This window comes from Pungitius pungitius, chromosome 13, assembly GCF_949316345.1.
Source record: "Pungitius pungitius chromosome 13, fPunPun2.1, whole genome shotgun sequence".
Taxonomy (NCBI): Eukaryota; Metazoa; Chordata; class Actinopteri; order Perciformes; family Gasterosteidae; genus Pungitius; species Pungitius pungitius.
The window spans coordinates 10,261,465-10,275,244 of NC_084912.1; the positions used below are offsets into that span (position 1 = coordinate 10,261,465).

At 42.1% G+C, this 13,780-nt stretch overlaps 1 protein-coding gene across 13 annotated transcripts in view; it reads left to right on the forward strand.

Moving 5' to 3' along the window:
- The window catches only part of adgrb3 (adhesion G protein-coupled receptor B3), a 99,651-nt gene that overhangs the window by 45,228 nt on the left and 40,643 nt on the right, over window positions 1–13,780 (forward strand). For 9 of the 13 annotated variants that reach the window (XM_037465478.2, XM_037465480.2, XM_037465473.2 and 6 more), the window contains 6 exons: window positions 901–1,065; window positions 1,444–1,545; window positions 5,666–5,772; window positions 6,740–6,937; window positions 8,663–8,731; window positions 11,256–11,364. In XM_037465478.2, coding sequence (XP_037321375.1) covers window positions 901–1,065; window positions 1,444–1,545; window positions 5,666–5,772; window positions 6,740–6,937; window positions 8,663–8,731; window positions 11,256–11,364 — 750 coding nt within the window. The remainder of the gene's footprint in view (window positions 1–900; window positions 1,066–1,443; window positions 1,546–5,665; window positions 5,773–6,739; window positions 6,938–8,662; window positions 8,732–11,255; window positions 11,365–13,780) is intronic. The other 4 variants (XM_037465471.2, XM_037465475.2, XM_037465476.2 and 1 more) reach the window with 2 other exon arrangements.

A 13,780-nucleotide genomic window follows, 5' to 3' on the forward strand; every position in this document is an offset into this window, starting at 1 on the left:
TGAGGCCTATATATTTAGCACTTTAAGAAACAGTAAAACATATTTTTGAGTAATTTAGTGTCCACAAGGGCAACCGGCAAATATTTCGCCCGACAGAGTTAAGTTAAAAACCCACTAATGACTACAATAAAGGCCTGTGCAGGATTTGAATCAACGTTCAAAATGGCATTTCTCCAGGACTGCTGAAACAAATGAGCTCTTTGAAAACACACAAGCATACGTCTGTCTGAGAAATCAGCTGCTCTAACGCGGAGCAGAGGCTTTAGGATCTGCTGGGATTCTATCAATGTCTTGCGCATAGTTTTAGCCAATAGGTCACTATGGTTTCTGTTCCGTTTCTCTTCCTGAAGCGATCCTGACAGAGGTTAGTTGTAGGACACGAAATAGCCCTGAACGTGTGAGAACGGGGGGGGGGGGGGGAGCAGAGGTTAGAATGAGAGTGGAGTGTGTTTCCTGCTCACAGGGCTTTGTGCCTTTTCGTTCAGACAAGGGCACGTGATTTACTACACCGCTGAAGGGAAGCATCTGTTTTTATGTCTAATGCACAATTTAACAATGTTCGTTACAAGGGCATAAAACATGCTGGTGGTTTTGGAAACTTCAGCATAAATGCTATTTAATATTGGCAAAGTGAGAGTGGAAGGATCACCACTCAGAGAGCACCTTCGTTTAGTCATAAAACCCCAAATCTCCTGATAATTCAAAGTAATCTCGTTTACTTCTGTGATATTACCAGCAATCTGCATCTGCTAACTGAATGCATTGATAAAAAAAATCAATGAAAAGAAAAGAAAAGCTTAAACACCACAGGATAAAATTTGCTCCCAGTGATAAATCACCAGTTATTTTTTGCATGCCTCTGAGAGGCTCTGTTTTTAACAGAGGACGATTGTGTTGTAGCTAACGGACAGTGGAACCCTTGGGGTCCGTGGAGCGGCTGCTCGAAGTCATGTGACGGGGGATGGCAGAGGCGAGCGCGCGTGTGTCAGGGAGCCGCGCAGACCGGGCAGCAGTGTGATGGCACCGGAGAAGAAGTCAGAAAGTGCAGTGACCAGCGCTGTCCAGGTGAGCCTGATTGAACTTAAATCTCCACCCAAAAGGAGAGATTATTATCGCTGGTGAGTGAATAACAGGTTACGTAACAATAACAGAAAGTAATTTTCAGAATACACTTGAGTCTTAAATAAAAAAATATATATATTTTAATATTTCCATTATATGAAGAAAATAATTAAGTATTATTATGTAGCGCGTACACAAAATGTTATGAATACAAGAGGGGGCATTTTATCACAACACTAAACGACATCCTCATATTCACTATACAGCTTTCCTATTACATATTTCCTTGAATGTGATATGGAGAAACTGGGACATCATATTGGAAGTCCTGAAAAGATCTTTGTATCAATGTCATTACAATTTTACCACTTTAATTTTAAGCGCCGTACGAGATTTGTCCGGAGGACTATGCAGTATCAATGGTGTGGAGACGGACGCCTTCGGGAGAATTGGCATTTAATAGATGCCCGGCAAATGCCACAGGTAAGGACATGAGCAATATCTTTATATTTGAAAGGTTTGGTGTGCACCCAGATTTCTCTTTGTGACTCATGGCGTCCGGTGATAACAACAAGAGTAAAGAGCGCGTCATTGACTCACCTAAAGATGACTCATTTGGTGTAACGGCTGTTTCCATCACTGCAATGCAACTGTCCGTCTATTGTGGTGAAAATACCCTGCAATTCTACAATATAAAAATAGCGTCAGTGTATATCATATTACTAATAATTATAATATAGTGTAGTGGATGATGCTACCTTCCTGCCAGCAGAGTAAACTGTCTTTTTCTCATAGAAGCTATCAACAAGCTTTTTATCTAATCTAATCAAAAGCCTCATGACGATAATAAAATAAACTATATCCGTCCGCAAAATCATGTCACTCCGTCCCCAGAGAAAGCACATATCATTCATCCCATTTCAATATGAAGTGATGTAACCCGTGGCTACACCCGCATGTACACCACATGTGCAGTGGAATAAAAAATGGTAACAGATTTTGAGAGAGAAAAAAAATAAGCGCATAAAACGTGAAAAGCTGTGGAGCAGAGGAAGTGAGACTCGCACTCAGTTATTGAAAAGAATAGAGAGGAGAGGGAGAAAGAGGAGGTTGAAAATTAAGAAACCTGTTAAAGCTGCTTCTTTGCTTTTGTTCTTGCTGAAGGTCAGATTGCTAACAAACTGACAGGACAATGAAGTGCAGCCGGGGGCTAAAGTTACAGGTTAATTTGACACGCTGAGCTCTTGTAATAGATTTGAACAATCAAAGGCATTGTGAGTCGACATTTCTCTGCCCATAAAGTAGCTAACTGGCAAACCAGATGCAGCAGCAAACACGCAGTCATTCCCAGATGGCTCACCTGCGGCAAAGTGACGCACAGTGAGATTTACTAGCATGACATTAGCTTTGTGGCTCGACGTTAGTTTTTATGGCCAATCACTGTTCGGCAAAAGGCCTTCATCCAGATCGAATGAGGGCATTTTGTTCCATTCTCTTACCTTCCTATCTGTACGATGCTGTTGGACATTCAACACCTCTGCTGATAAATAATTGAATTTACGCCATGATGTGTCTTCAATGGGTCCGGGTCAGTCAGTCAGGGTTAGACCACTGGAGTCTTTATACAGCCAACCTAATTAGTGTTGTTACGGAGCTGTATTATATGAATAAATAAAAGCATTTCATGAACTTCTGACATCAATGACTCATTCATCCCAAATGTAGTTTTTTTTTTTTTTTTACTAAATGCCAATACTGCAGTTTGTGTGCTGGTTTTATTGTACAGTAGGTCTGCACGTGTTTATCAGGGATGGTGGATTCTTTGCTCCTGCACGGATTAACATATACATTCACAACAATTTTCCCAAAGGGTGTCGTAGCACTTTGCCAGAGAACCAGGATCTGTAATGAATGATGAGCGGCATCATTGTAAAAGGGTGAAATAACAGACATATTAAACTAGAGTGCATCCCCCTGACTACTGACTACGGGGAGACAGACTATGATGGACAGCAGTTCAGGTCGGGGTCAAGTTGGTTTGTAAAACCATTAATCCTGGTTCCAGAGTCAGTGGGTTTCACAAAGCCCACACGATGAACCTTCGAATGAAAACAACACCGTACATACTTGTAACAGTACATACCTGTAATCAGATCGCGGTCAGACACACATAACTCACATAACACGAGAAGGAACCAAAGCGGCCCACAAAAAGGGCAGGTGAACGAAGGTGGAAGCTTGATCAGAAAAAGGCAACATGGACGCATTGAGACAGCTTGGTTGAAGGGTCTGAATATGCCGGGGGGGGCAGTCGTGTCTACTCAGACGTAGTCACTGCCGTCATCAAGGTCACTACAGGAACGGCACAGTGGATGACAACTGCCACCAGAGGCGAGAAGGGAGGAAAGGTGGAATGATACACACAGCAGATGAATTTGTTGGCCTTGTGTCACTTAAACAAAGGTTCTTAACCTACGATACAAGAGGGCTGCTTGCTTTAGTAGAGCGACTATTCCCAAGATGTTTTATTCATACTGCACAGAATTCCTGGGATGTGCTTAATTTCCCTTTCTATAATCGACTGAATAATTGTTTTAATATTTGCATAATACCAAATACGCGTGGTGAAAAGTAATTTTGCATTATTTATGCTTTATACTTTCACGTATATTTTTTTTTCTACTGAAACATGCCGTTTCAATTGAGACTGCAGGATTGATTTTGCATATAAAGACTAGTGTGCTCTTATTCATGTGGATGTCTAATTAGAGCCATAAATCTCAATTATCAATTCAAGTTAAAGCCAGCCAACTTAGAGAGGCAACAATTTAATTTAACGAAACTACAAGCCATTAAACTAACCCTCCACAGGTTTGAGAAAAACAATGATGTGCACAAATACAAGACATCATCCTTTTGAATGAATGAGGCAATTTTACTTATTACTTATTATTAATTCACTCAGACATTTGAATCTTGGGTTTTCTTTCACAAAAATTGAATCCATCGCAGGTCAATATTCCACAAGCTAAGTCTTTAAAAATCCCTCACAGAGTGCTTTTATACACTAACTCCTCGGGCAGTAAACAATGCTCAGGCCTGTTGTGGTAGGGAGGATTAATGGACAGCAGCAGGTCAGTGCTTCAGTGCAGTGCAGCCTTGCTTTTTAAACCAGCACATATCCACCTACAAATGTGTCATACTTAACTTACAACTTAATAATTGTTGCCCCGGGTAATTTGTGCATTCTATTATTGCTGAATTTAAATTAGAAACTATAGAAAACTATAACAGTGAAAAGAAATCAGACCAGAGGTTATCAGGCATCTTTTAAAAGTGTTTGCTTGGCTTTTGAAGTAATCTCATCTGTCAAATCAATACAAAGATGTCATGTCTTTACATGGACATGACCTCTAAGTTGTGTCTTTTTGGCAATTCCCAATTAAAGAGCACAGTCTTCCTCTGTTTACCATCAGCAATGTCAAAACCTGAATTTTTAGGTGACCAGAAATCTATTTTAAAATCTAAAGGATTTAACAGATTATTGGATGATAATATAGAAATATTTCATTGAGATTTGGAGTCCTTACTAACAGGTTTCTGGATTATTAAGTAAATAAAACCTCCCAGGTGAAGGCCTTCTGAGGGAGATGCTCAGCGAGGTGTAAAGCTGTAGGCCTCTCCTGCTTCCCTCTGGGCTGTCTCGTAGCGCTGCATGGACGCTCCCAGAATATAGGAGTGTTTGGTGTGCACTCATGGCTTCAGTGCACATCACCAGGTAGTAGCTGTGGAAAGGGTAGGCGTAGGAGGTGTGGTTTTGATCTCTTTCTGTCTGTGTGTGTGTGTGTGTGTGTGTGTGTGTGTTAGTGTGTGCAAGACAGAAAGAACAAGCGATAGCAGCGCTTTTTTTTTTTTCTTCTTTTTGAAGCACGGGTGCCAGGGGAAATGTTTTGTACTGTGGGAGTTTTCCTCGGGATGTCAAGCACCTGTGTTGAAGCGGTAGGGTGATGTGTGAAGTGCACTCCGCCGTTCGACAGCAGCGAAGGTGTGATGTTGGACCCCTATGCAGGATGTGTACGCCGATGTGGGTGGATACTGGGGAGTGGGGGGGAGGGGGGGTTCTGCTACTTTGGAATCACTGGTTAAATGCCTAACACCTATCACGGTTTAGCTGCTGCATGCTTGAATAAGCCACTGTAAGTTGTCTTTATTTAAAGCCATATGGGTGTGTCTGCCACTCGGGTTCTGTTTGAAAACTGCATCCAATCCCCCCCAGAAACATCTCTCTCAATATTATAATAATATAACGCCCTTGCAAAACATAAACATAATCAAATTTTGATTGTGGGTGATAAACAGCTGATAGAAAACATGTCTGAAATGAAAAGAGTTAATACTTCTATCATACTGTCTTTTTTTCCTTTTCCTTTTCCTGTACCCAACACCCTCCACTGAATCACTTCCATCTGCCTTTCTTCTGCCTCTCCTTTGGTTTTAATCCCATAACCCCCCACCTACTCTCTCCACTCTCCACGCCTGCATCCTCGTCTCACCCCTCCCTCGCTCCATCTCCCCTCCAAATCTGTCTCCTTCTCCTCTACAGGCACCACCAGTCGACGCTGCTCTTTGGATCACCGTGGTATGGCCTTCTGGGAGCAGCCCAGCTATGCTCGATGCATAACAAATGAATTCAGATACTTGCAGCAATCAGTAGGTGCAAAGTCAGGTCCCTCTCAGCACTTCTGTTTCCAATGCATCATAAATTACCTCCCTGGTGTTTTCCCCATTCCCTTTATTTCCATAACATAACAACATGGCTAAAAAATAACCACTTCCGAAAGTTGAGCAAATAAAATTATAATTTTGCCATTTTTCTGTAATAAGTGGTCTATGTCAAATTATTTTCATCTGTATGAGGGTTTTTTGACATGTGGTCATCCATTTTGTTGTTTTTGCTTTAGATTGTTGTATATTTACTCTTATATTTTTCCTCACTTCCTCATTGACGCATTTGAACCAACATCAATTACAATACTTTTTTGTACTGGACAGTCAATCTAGTGGATTGCAAATTTTGTGGGAATACCGACTCTCTTTTCTTTACCAAAAGATCCTGGTGTGAACAGCGTTTATTATCTCATGAGACATTTGGATCAGAGAGAAAATATTTTCTATTTTCGTTATTAATTGTAAGTCTGGGTCTCTTTCCAAGGGCCTTATTAAATAACATTTTCTTTGCTTTTTGTGCGTGCCTTTTATCTGTAAACACAATATTATTTGCATTTGAATAAATAATCGTTGTAACCCTCCATCACTGTTAGAAACAAAATAAGTCAGAAGAGCTAAGATAGCACATAGTCCTGCACCTGTGAACCTGTATTTGTGGACATAAACCCTGTGCAGCGATGTGAAATCTAATTTCACTGTTTTTGCATAAATAAGTGTCTGCTCCAGTTAACTCTTTTATTCATATTGGCTCATTTCAAAATACATCCATGAGGCAGAATACATTTCCTCCCGGCTTAGATTTAAGGGTCACATTAAGTGCCTTAGAGAGTGGAGTCTTTCTTCCTGATTTCTTTCACTCCACTTAGTCCAAATGTATAGTTTAGTGTGTATTTCTGGAAACCCAGCAGAGGACACAGATGCCCCAAGTCTCGTCTTCTCCTGTTTTTTGGAGGTTCAGGGGCACCTTGCTAAGGGCCAAAGGATGCTGGCGGGTGATGGGATGTCCCTGGTCACCAAAAACCTGCTGGATCTCACGCAGAGGAGGAACTTCTACGCTGGTGACCTGCTCTCTTCCGTGGAGATCCTTCGCAATGTGACAGAGACCTTCAAGAGAGCCAGCTATGAGCCATCTTCAGACGATGTGCAAGTAAGTGCAGAGTGGCTTCATTTGAACACATGGAAATGGATCTGTTTGATGGATCCTACAGCAAAAAGGCTACCAAATATGGCTCTTGTGACAAAATAATTAACTGGATATCGGAGAACTGAAGAAACAATGTCTGAGGATGCACAAATTGTTCATTCTATCAAGAGATCTCCCTCCCGTGCTGTGTCAACTCATCATGTTGTGGTTGACTGCTGACTTGATCCTCCTCATGTCAATGGATGGATGGTGGAGATTATAGCTGAAGCTCCACCTCCATCACCAATAACGTGCGCCGTATGAGTTGTAGCATTTTCAAGGAAACCCTTCTGAGGCCTCTTGGAGCGGTCCTGCATGCCTGTTTCAATGTGTTTGGCTCACGTTGCATTTTAGAGGGAGTTAAATGGGAAGGAAAAAAAATGTTACTCTCTATAAGCTTTGAATGTTGTATGCTGATATAGCCAATTTCTCCACTACAGTTTTTAATATTGCTTTATTTTGTTGTTCTTCTTCTGTAAAGAGATGCAAGTGATTGTGGTGAAAAACATTTTGTCATATCTGTCATTTTCTGTATAGGAGCCGAAATTGTTCATTATAATAGGAATGTTCAGTTAATGATAAAACATGGTACTGTTAATTCATTCAAAATGAAAAAATTTGACTGGATATTTTGAACATCAAAACACACCCATGATAAAATGGTGTACACTTAAAGACAACCCTCCAAGATATCTAACATTAATGAGAACAGTGTCAGGGATTCTAGATGCTGTTGAGAATCTTCTGAATGTGATCGGACTTAATTGGCGCACAGCTTGTCCTTCTGGGTAGGCTGCAGGTAATTGGATCACCAAAATGTTGAACTCAATAATTTATGCACATCCACAGTATACTGGTACTTGGACTGCAAAATGTTGGAGATGCTCTTTTATGCGCATTTATCCGGCGTTCCACCGGATTTATAGATTCTAAAGGAATAAAACCCAAAGCGTTCTGGTTATGGACGGTCAAACATAGGGCCCATTCTCCCTCTTTACCACCAGAGAAAATCTGGGAAATGTACGAAAGTAACCTGTCCCTGGTTATTATGGGAGCCCCACAGCGTGTGTACGCAGACAGGAGAGCAGGCGGCCGAGCCCACCCCCTTCGCATGTCTCTGAGCTAATGCAGTGTTAAAGTGGGCACATTACCACCAGAGGGAGCATAAGCATTCAAGTAGAAAACAAGATAGCCTGTGTCAAGAGAGAGAGAGCCACTCCCTCAGGCACATTGTAGAACAGACGAAATAACAAGGCTAAAGATCAGACAGGAACACTATTACTACTGCAGGCATGCACCCTAAGCAGCCCCCGCTGCAGAACAAGACAATTCACACAGCTGCCGAAGCATTCCCTTTCTGATTGCAACTTGCGCTTCTCTCCTCCAGCATTTCATGTTTCTCTGCAAGCTGCAGGGGTTTGAGGTATATTTCTGCCAGAGCTAATACAAAAATTCCATCTTCGATTTGGGGAAACCATCATGGTTTAAGTGTCAAATTTTCTGCTGCAATTGAGCCCTGCTGTGACTGTCATTATTCCCTTATAGAAATCCCTTGGTCTATTATCCATAATGGTCCTCTTTGGTTGAGTAGTGTTTATGTGTCATGATTTGAAAAGGCCTCTCCCTACTCTGCCTGTAATACTTCTGCACTGTGTGTGTTTCATTTTTTCTCCTTCATCCTCTCCACAGAACTTCTTTCAAATCATCAGCAACCTCTTGGAGGAGGAAAATAAGGAGAAGTGGGAAGACGCGCAAAAGGTAAGCGCGTAGCTTTACACTTTATTTATTCAGGGTGCCGCGTGAAAGCTGTACGCCTCGAATAAAATCAACCTAAAGCTTCATTGCTGTTGCTCCGGAAAAAAAGAAAGTCACCTCAGTGTTGAGAGGACGTGTTCTTTAGGTATATCTCTGAGGTGATTTACTTGTGGTGTGGTGTGACGCCTGGCCTGATTTTTTGAAAAAGCTAGTTTCTCAGAGCTCCACTTGGTGGCAGCAGCACTGTCCAACCAGCAACACTGCAGGCCTCACACATTCCAGCACAATGTTTTAACCAGCCGATAAAGATCAGCGAGACCTGTGGGATTGGACCATTACTTCAGTCCAATTTGACCTGAGATCAAACAGTGATGACGTTTTCTTGTTTGTACCTAAGACCCTAATGTCTGCCTTCCTCTCACATCGTCATGGAGCTCCATCAAATGGACATGCCGCGTACATTAAGTAGCCTCACTATCAAATACAAATGGAGGGGCAACAGTGTACTGTAGATCAAAACCTTTCTACAGAACAGCAGGCTTTCTCAACACAGTGTTAATCCGAAGATGGAGTGTGGCTACGTCCCTCAGCTTGAGAGGCAGCAACTGTCTTTTTCCAAACTGCCACTGGTCAGATACTTAGATAACCTGAACCCTTGAAATCACTCACGCATTCACACTCGAACGGAGATACCATCTGTGACTGTGAGTCTACAGAGGGCATCTGCTCTGTTGTCCCCTTCACTGCTAAATTGACATAAGTGCCAACACGGCTGACTGTGGGACATCTTTTTTGCCTGCGTTTCTCCGCCCTCCATCTCTTTAGCTGAGATGGTCGGGGGAAATGCAGGCAGTTCGAACTCAGCCAGTCCTTGTCTCTGCAGGCAGTAATTAGGTGTTTACTCACTGCAGCTTTAGTTTGGCAGACCCCAACGGTAGGTTGTCGGTGGGAAGAGCTTGCGAATGAGCGTTTTTTTGTCAGTGTGAATATGTCACAGATAGAGACAGACAGATCACACGAAATATAGGAGTTGTCTCTATGATTGAACACCCAGAAGACAGATGTGTTCATTATTTCTGTAGTCCTTAATGGTGCCTGTCCATGGGCTGCTGCTTCCGTTTCAGCACTCCGCCAAGAAGAAATTGGCTCGCCGACGTCATCCGATTTTAAGCAGACAACGTTTGGACCCAACACTTGTCCATATATCTCACTTGCTGGCTTTTCTTGCATTAATGAATGTTCTGAGCACCCACTCACTGTGCGTTGTGGACATCCACATGAAACACCTCACTATGAGGTCTTACTGGCTGTAGAGTTTGGCCCGTGCAGACGCCGCTATATATTCACCTCCTGTCCCTGTTTCCATGGCGAGGGGAGGAAGAGCTCCGTCTACAGAAACTCCACTGCAGCCATTTCCCTGCGCTGCCCTCACGTCTCACGGTTGCCATGGAGACCAGCGGCATGAGCATGACTGCACTGTGCGTCAGATATGCCGGAAGGGGCGACGTGATGTGCTTTTCTCCCCCACTCCAGCTTTCACTCTGCTGTGTCAGGGGCTCTCAACTTCGGCATCACTGATCCGCTTTCCTGGCCTGGCAGCATGGCGTGTCGCAGCACACACACGACGCAGGGTGTTACCGAGGAGGGAAATACCTGCCTCGGGTGTTTGTCGGAAAACCGAGAATGAGGTGTTAATTGCTAAATGCCACTCAAAGGCCTCTGCAATCTCCTGACATCGCCATGGTGTGCCCACAGGTTCTGTGTCCTGCCATAGTATTTGTGTAACGTGACAGGTTTCAAAGGTTGTCACCTGACTTTTCTGAGTAGCCGCTGTTGCTCGACGGTGGCAAATAAGCTGCATAAATGCCGTCATGCACGGCACAGCTGAGGCGACAGAGCTGGTAGCCCTTTGATAAAAGCCCCTCATTAGATCTGACCCATCAGGACTGGATTGGCAGCCAAGACAGAGTTCCAATCGTCTGAATGTCAATTACCAGATTAGTGTTCCTTTGATCCATCGGTCCGGAAGAAAGAACCCGACGAGACCAGCAGTGTCACTGGTTCCAGCCGTGGAACTGTCCGTGGCGCTGGACCCCCTGCCTCTGCATTCCCTCACTGGGCGCTGCGGTGCATGAAGCGTCGCATGCACCCAGGCGATCACCCTTGACTTGGCCGCAGCCTGTCAGCAGAGGAGCCAAGCGTTCAATCTCGGTGGTTATGGCTCTGATGTTGGTCGCACACGGATTGCTCAATTAGGACTTCAACCATCTGCCTCTTTATTATTTATTCTCAACAATTCTGTGCAAAGAAAGTGAAATTGTTTGCAAATCACAGTGATCTTACCTATTCAGCTACCATGACGTTTATTTTTTATTTTTAGCTTTTGTATTTAGCTTTATACTTGCAGGTCAAAACTAACAAAGCTGTCTTTTACTATTTTTACACTCCACAACTCCCATCTTTTCGGTGGCCATAGTCAATGAAATTGTAAAATATCCTCTTTGTCTTTTTTTTTTCAAACTTCCAGATCTACCCCGGAGCAGTGGAGCTCATGCAGGTGATAGAGGAGTTCATCCACATCGTTGGACTGGGCATGAAGGATTTCCACAATGCCTATTTGATGACCGGGAACTTGGGTAAGCGTGTGGACACTTTTCCTCCCTGCGCTCAGCCGCTGAGCTCGTTGGCAACTTTTATTTCTGCATGACATGGACGCATAATACATGTACTCTGCTGGCTGCTTGTGTCAATTCCCCCACCATCATTAGGTCAGGAGGAATGGTGAATGGTTTTGTTGGACGGGTATAATTACTGCTAATCAATAATGTTAATTAAAACTGAGCTTGTAGTCTTAATGTGCAATATTCCAATGAACACACTGAGTTCAATATCAAAAGTGTGCCTGTGTAGGAGGAAGAGCTCTTCTTTATTAGAAATGTAAAGAAAAAAATACAAGTATTGAATATGCTAATTTCAACTGTGAGTAATTTTTAATTGTGTAAAGCAAATGGGTTTTGAATAGAAATGCATTAACTTGTGCAGATGATTATTGTTATAATCGCTTTTTTATTATTCCAAACCCACATGCTTTTCATGGCATCATGCACATTTATCCATACTTTCAAAGGTTTTTTGTAACAATCAAATGATTCACGCGTGTCATATTTGAAAGTGGAGTAATACTGTGTGATGTTACACTGTACTGCAGTCCTTTGAGAAAGACATGATTAGCAGAGCGTACCGAAAAGCACGCGGTGCACAAGTGCAGCAGCATGACAAAAGATTGTTTGTCACTTCCTTTCGGGACAAGCAATCATGCGTAAACATTGTGGGAGTCTGATGAAAGGTTATAAAATTGAAACTAAAATTACAACTTTTTCTTTGCAGCTGTAATGAGTAAAAAGAAATGTAATGATGCACCACCTATTGGAGTCCAGATTATTACCTGCCCATCTTTGATGAAAAAAAGAGCTGTTTTTGAACAACATTTATCTCTCCTTATGTTCTCCTGGGTTCTGTTGGCTTCTGCCTCATGAATGATCTAAACTCTCTGTGGCACTTCGTTTCTTACTCAACCATGAATGGTGTCTTACCGGAACGGCGTAATAGAACTGGATTATTTATTCATACTGCAAGTGAATGTGAGCATGTACAGCTGTGCTGTCTCGCTGTTCCTCTGGCGGAGGGAGGTTTCTTCCTCTTGTTTTTTTTTTGTTTTTTTACGATAGCTAACATTTGACCCACTTCTTGCAAACATTCACACTTAGTGGCTCTTTGTGGTATATCATTTCCATAATAATGAATAGGAATAGCATAACAAACATGGCACAATGAATGCATCCATCAAAATGACATTATGAAGCAGCATTAGACGCAAATTAGGTAAATAAGGCCTGCATGCATTTCAGAATGCCACGCATTATTGACTTCTTTCACAGACATGAGAATATGTCTGTGCCCTTCCCTTTTACCCTTTTTCCAATTAGGCTTAATGGCAATACCCCCTATTTATGCATGAAAAAGCATTAACACATGACCCCCTGCTTTATACAAAGTATGCCATCTATTCTCTGTTGTATCCAGTTGTATGTGCATCCCTTAAACAGCTTTGTGTATTCTAAACTTGATTACAAAATACTACTATTATTACTTGACTTTTATAATATCAGTCAGCCGTATGACTCTTGAGCTTCTCCTTAAATCTGGGGGTCTGTGGATTTAAACCGTGTCAGACGCGATGCGACAGAAAACATGCTCTGGAAAAAATTAAGCACTGATGCAACTCGGCTTTGTATTTCAGTTTTAAAGAAAGTGGCATAAAAATGTGACATTCACATACTTTTTAGGATTCATAATGTTTAAGTTGTATTGAGAACAGACAATATGTCAATAAACATATAGAGATCTGACTAAATCAGTCTACTTTACGTTAAACAGAGGAGCATTACTGTTTACCGTTTACTAAGTAAATCTAAGAAGATCCATTACGCGTCAAGCTCACAGCCCAAACAGACTGTAACAGTAGTGGTAATAAGGATCAACGTGGACGGAGGCAAGATTGCCGCTACAATGATGTCTTAATGCTTTCTTTCATCAAAGTTATGCTGCATCGGTGTGTGAGACTGCATTTAAAAGAGCCTCAATTTAAAAATCAACTTAATCGATGTATATTTATTTTTACACGAGCGCATAAATGATAAGAAATTGGATGAATATGAGACGGTTAAAGTCTTATATGAAAAGACTGTGTAATAGTTTGTAATCATCAAATAATTGCAGGGGGTAGTGTAATAATGGCTCCTTCGGAAAACAAATTACTTACGTGTGTAAAAAGTACCAAAGTGCAGCAGGACTATGATTTGGAGATGAAGTATTGAGGCATCCTGATTATTGAAGAAGCTTTTTAGAAAATCTTAGTACACCGGCAGAGGGGCCATTTGGCTTTCAAGCAATTATTTAAAGATGTAGCAGTAATGAGCGGCCTCCGGCTAGACTGAACCAGCGCATTGTATCCCTGCTGGGTGAAAAATATCAAGGTCTTCTCTGGAAAAA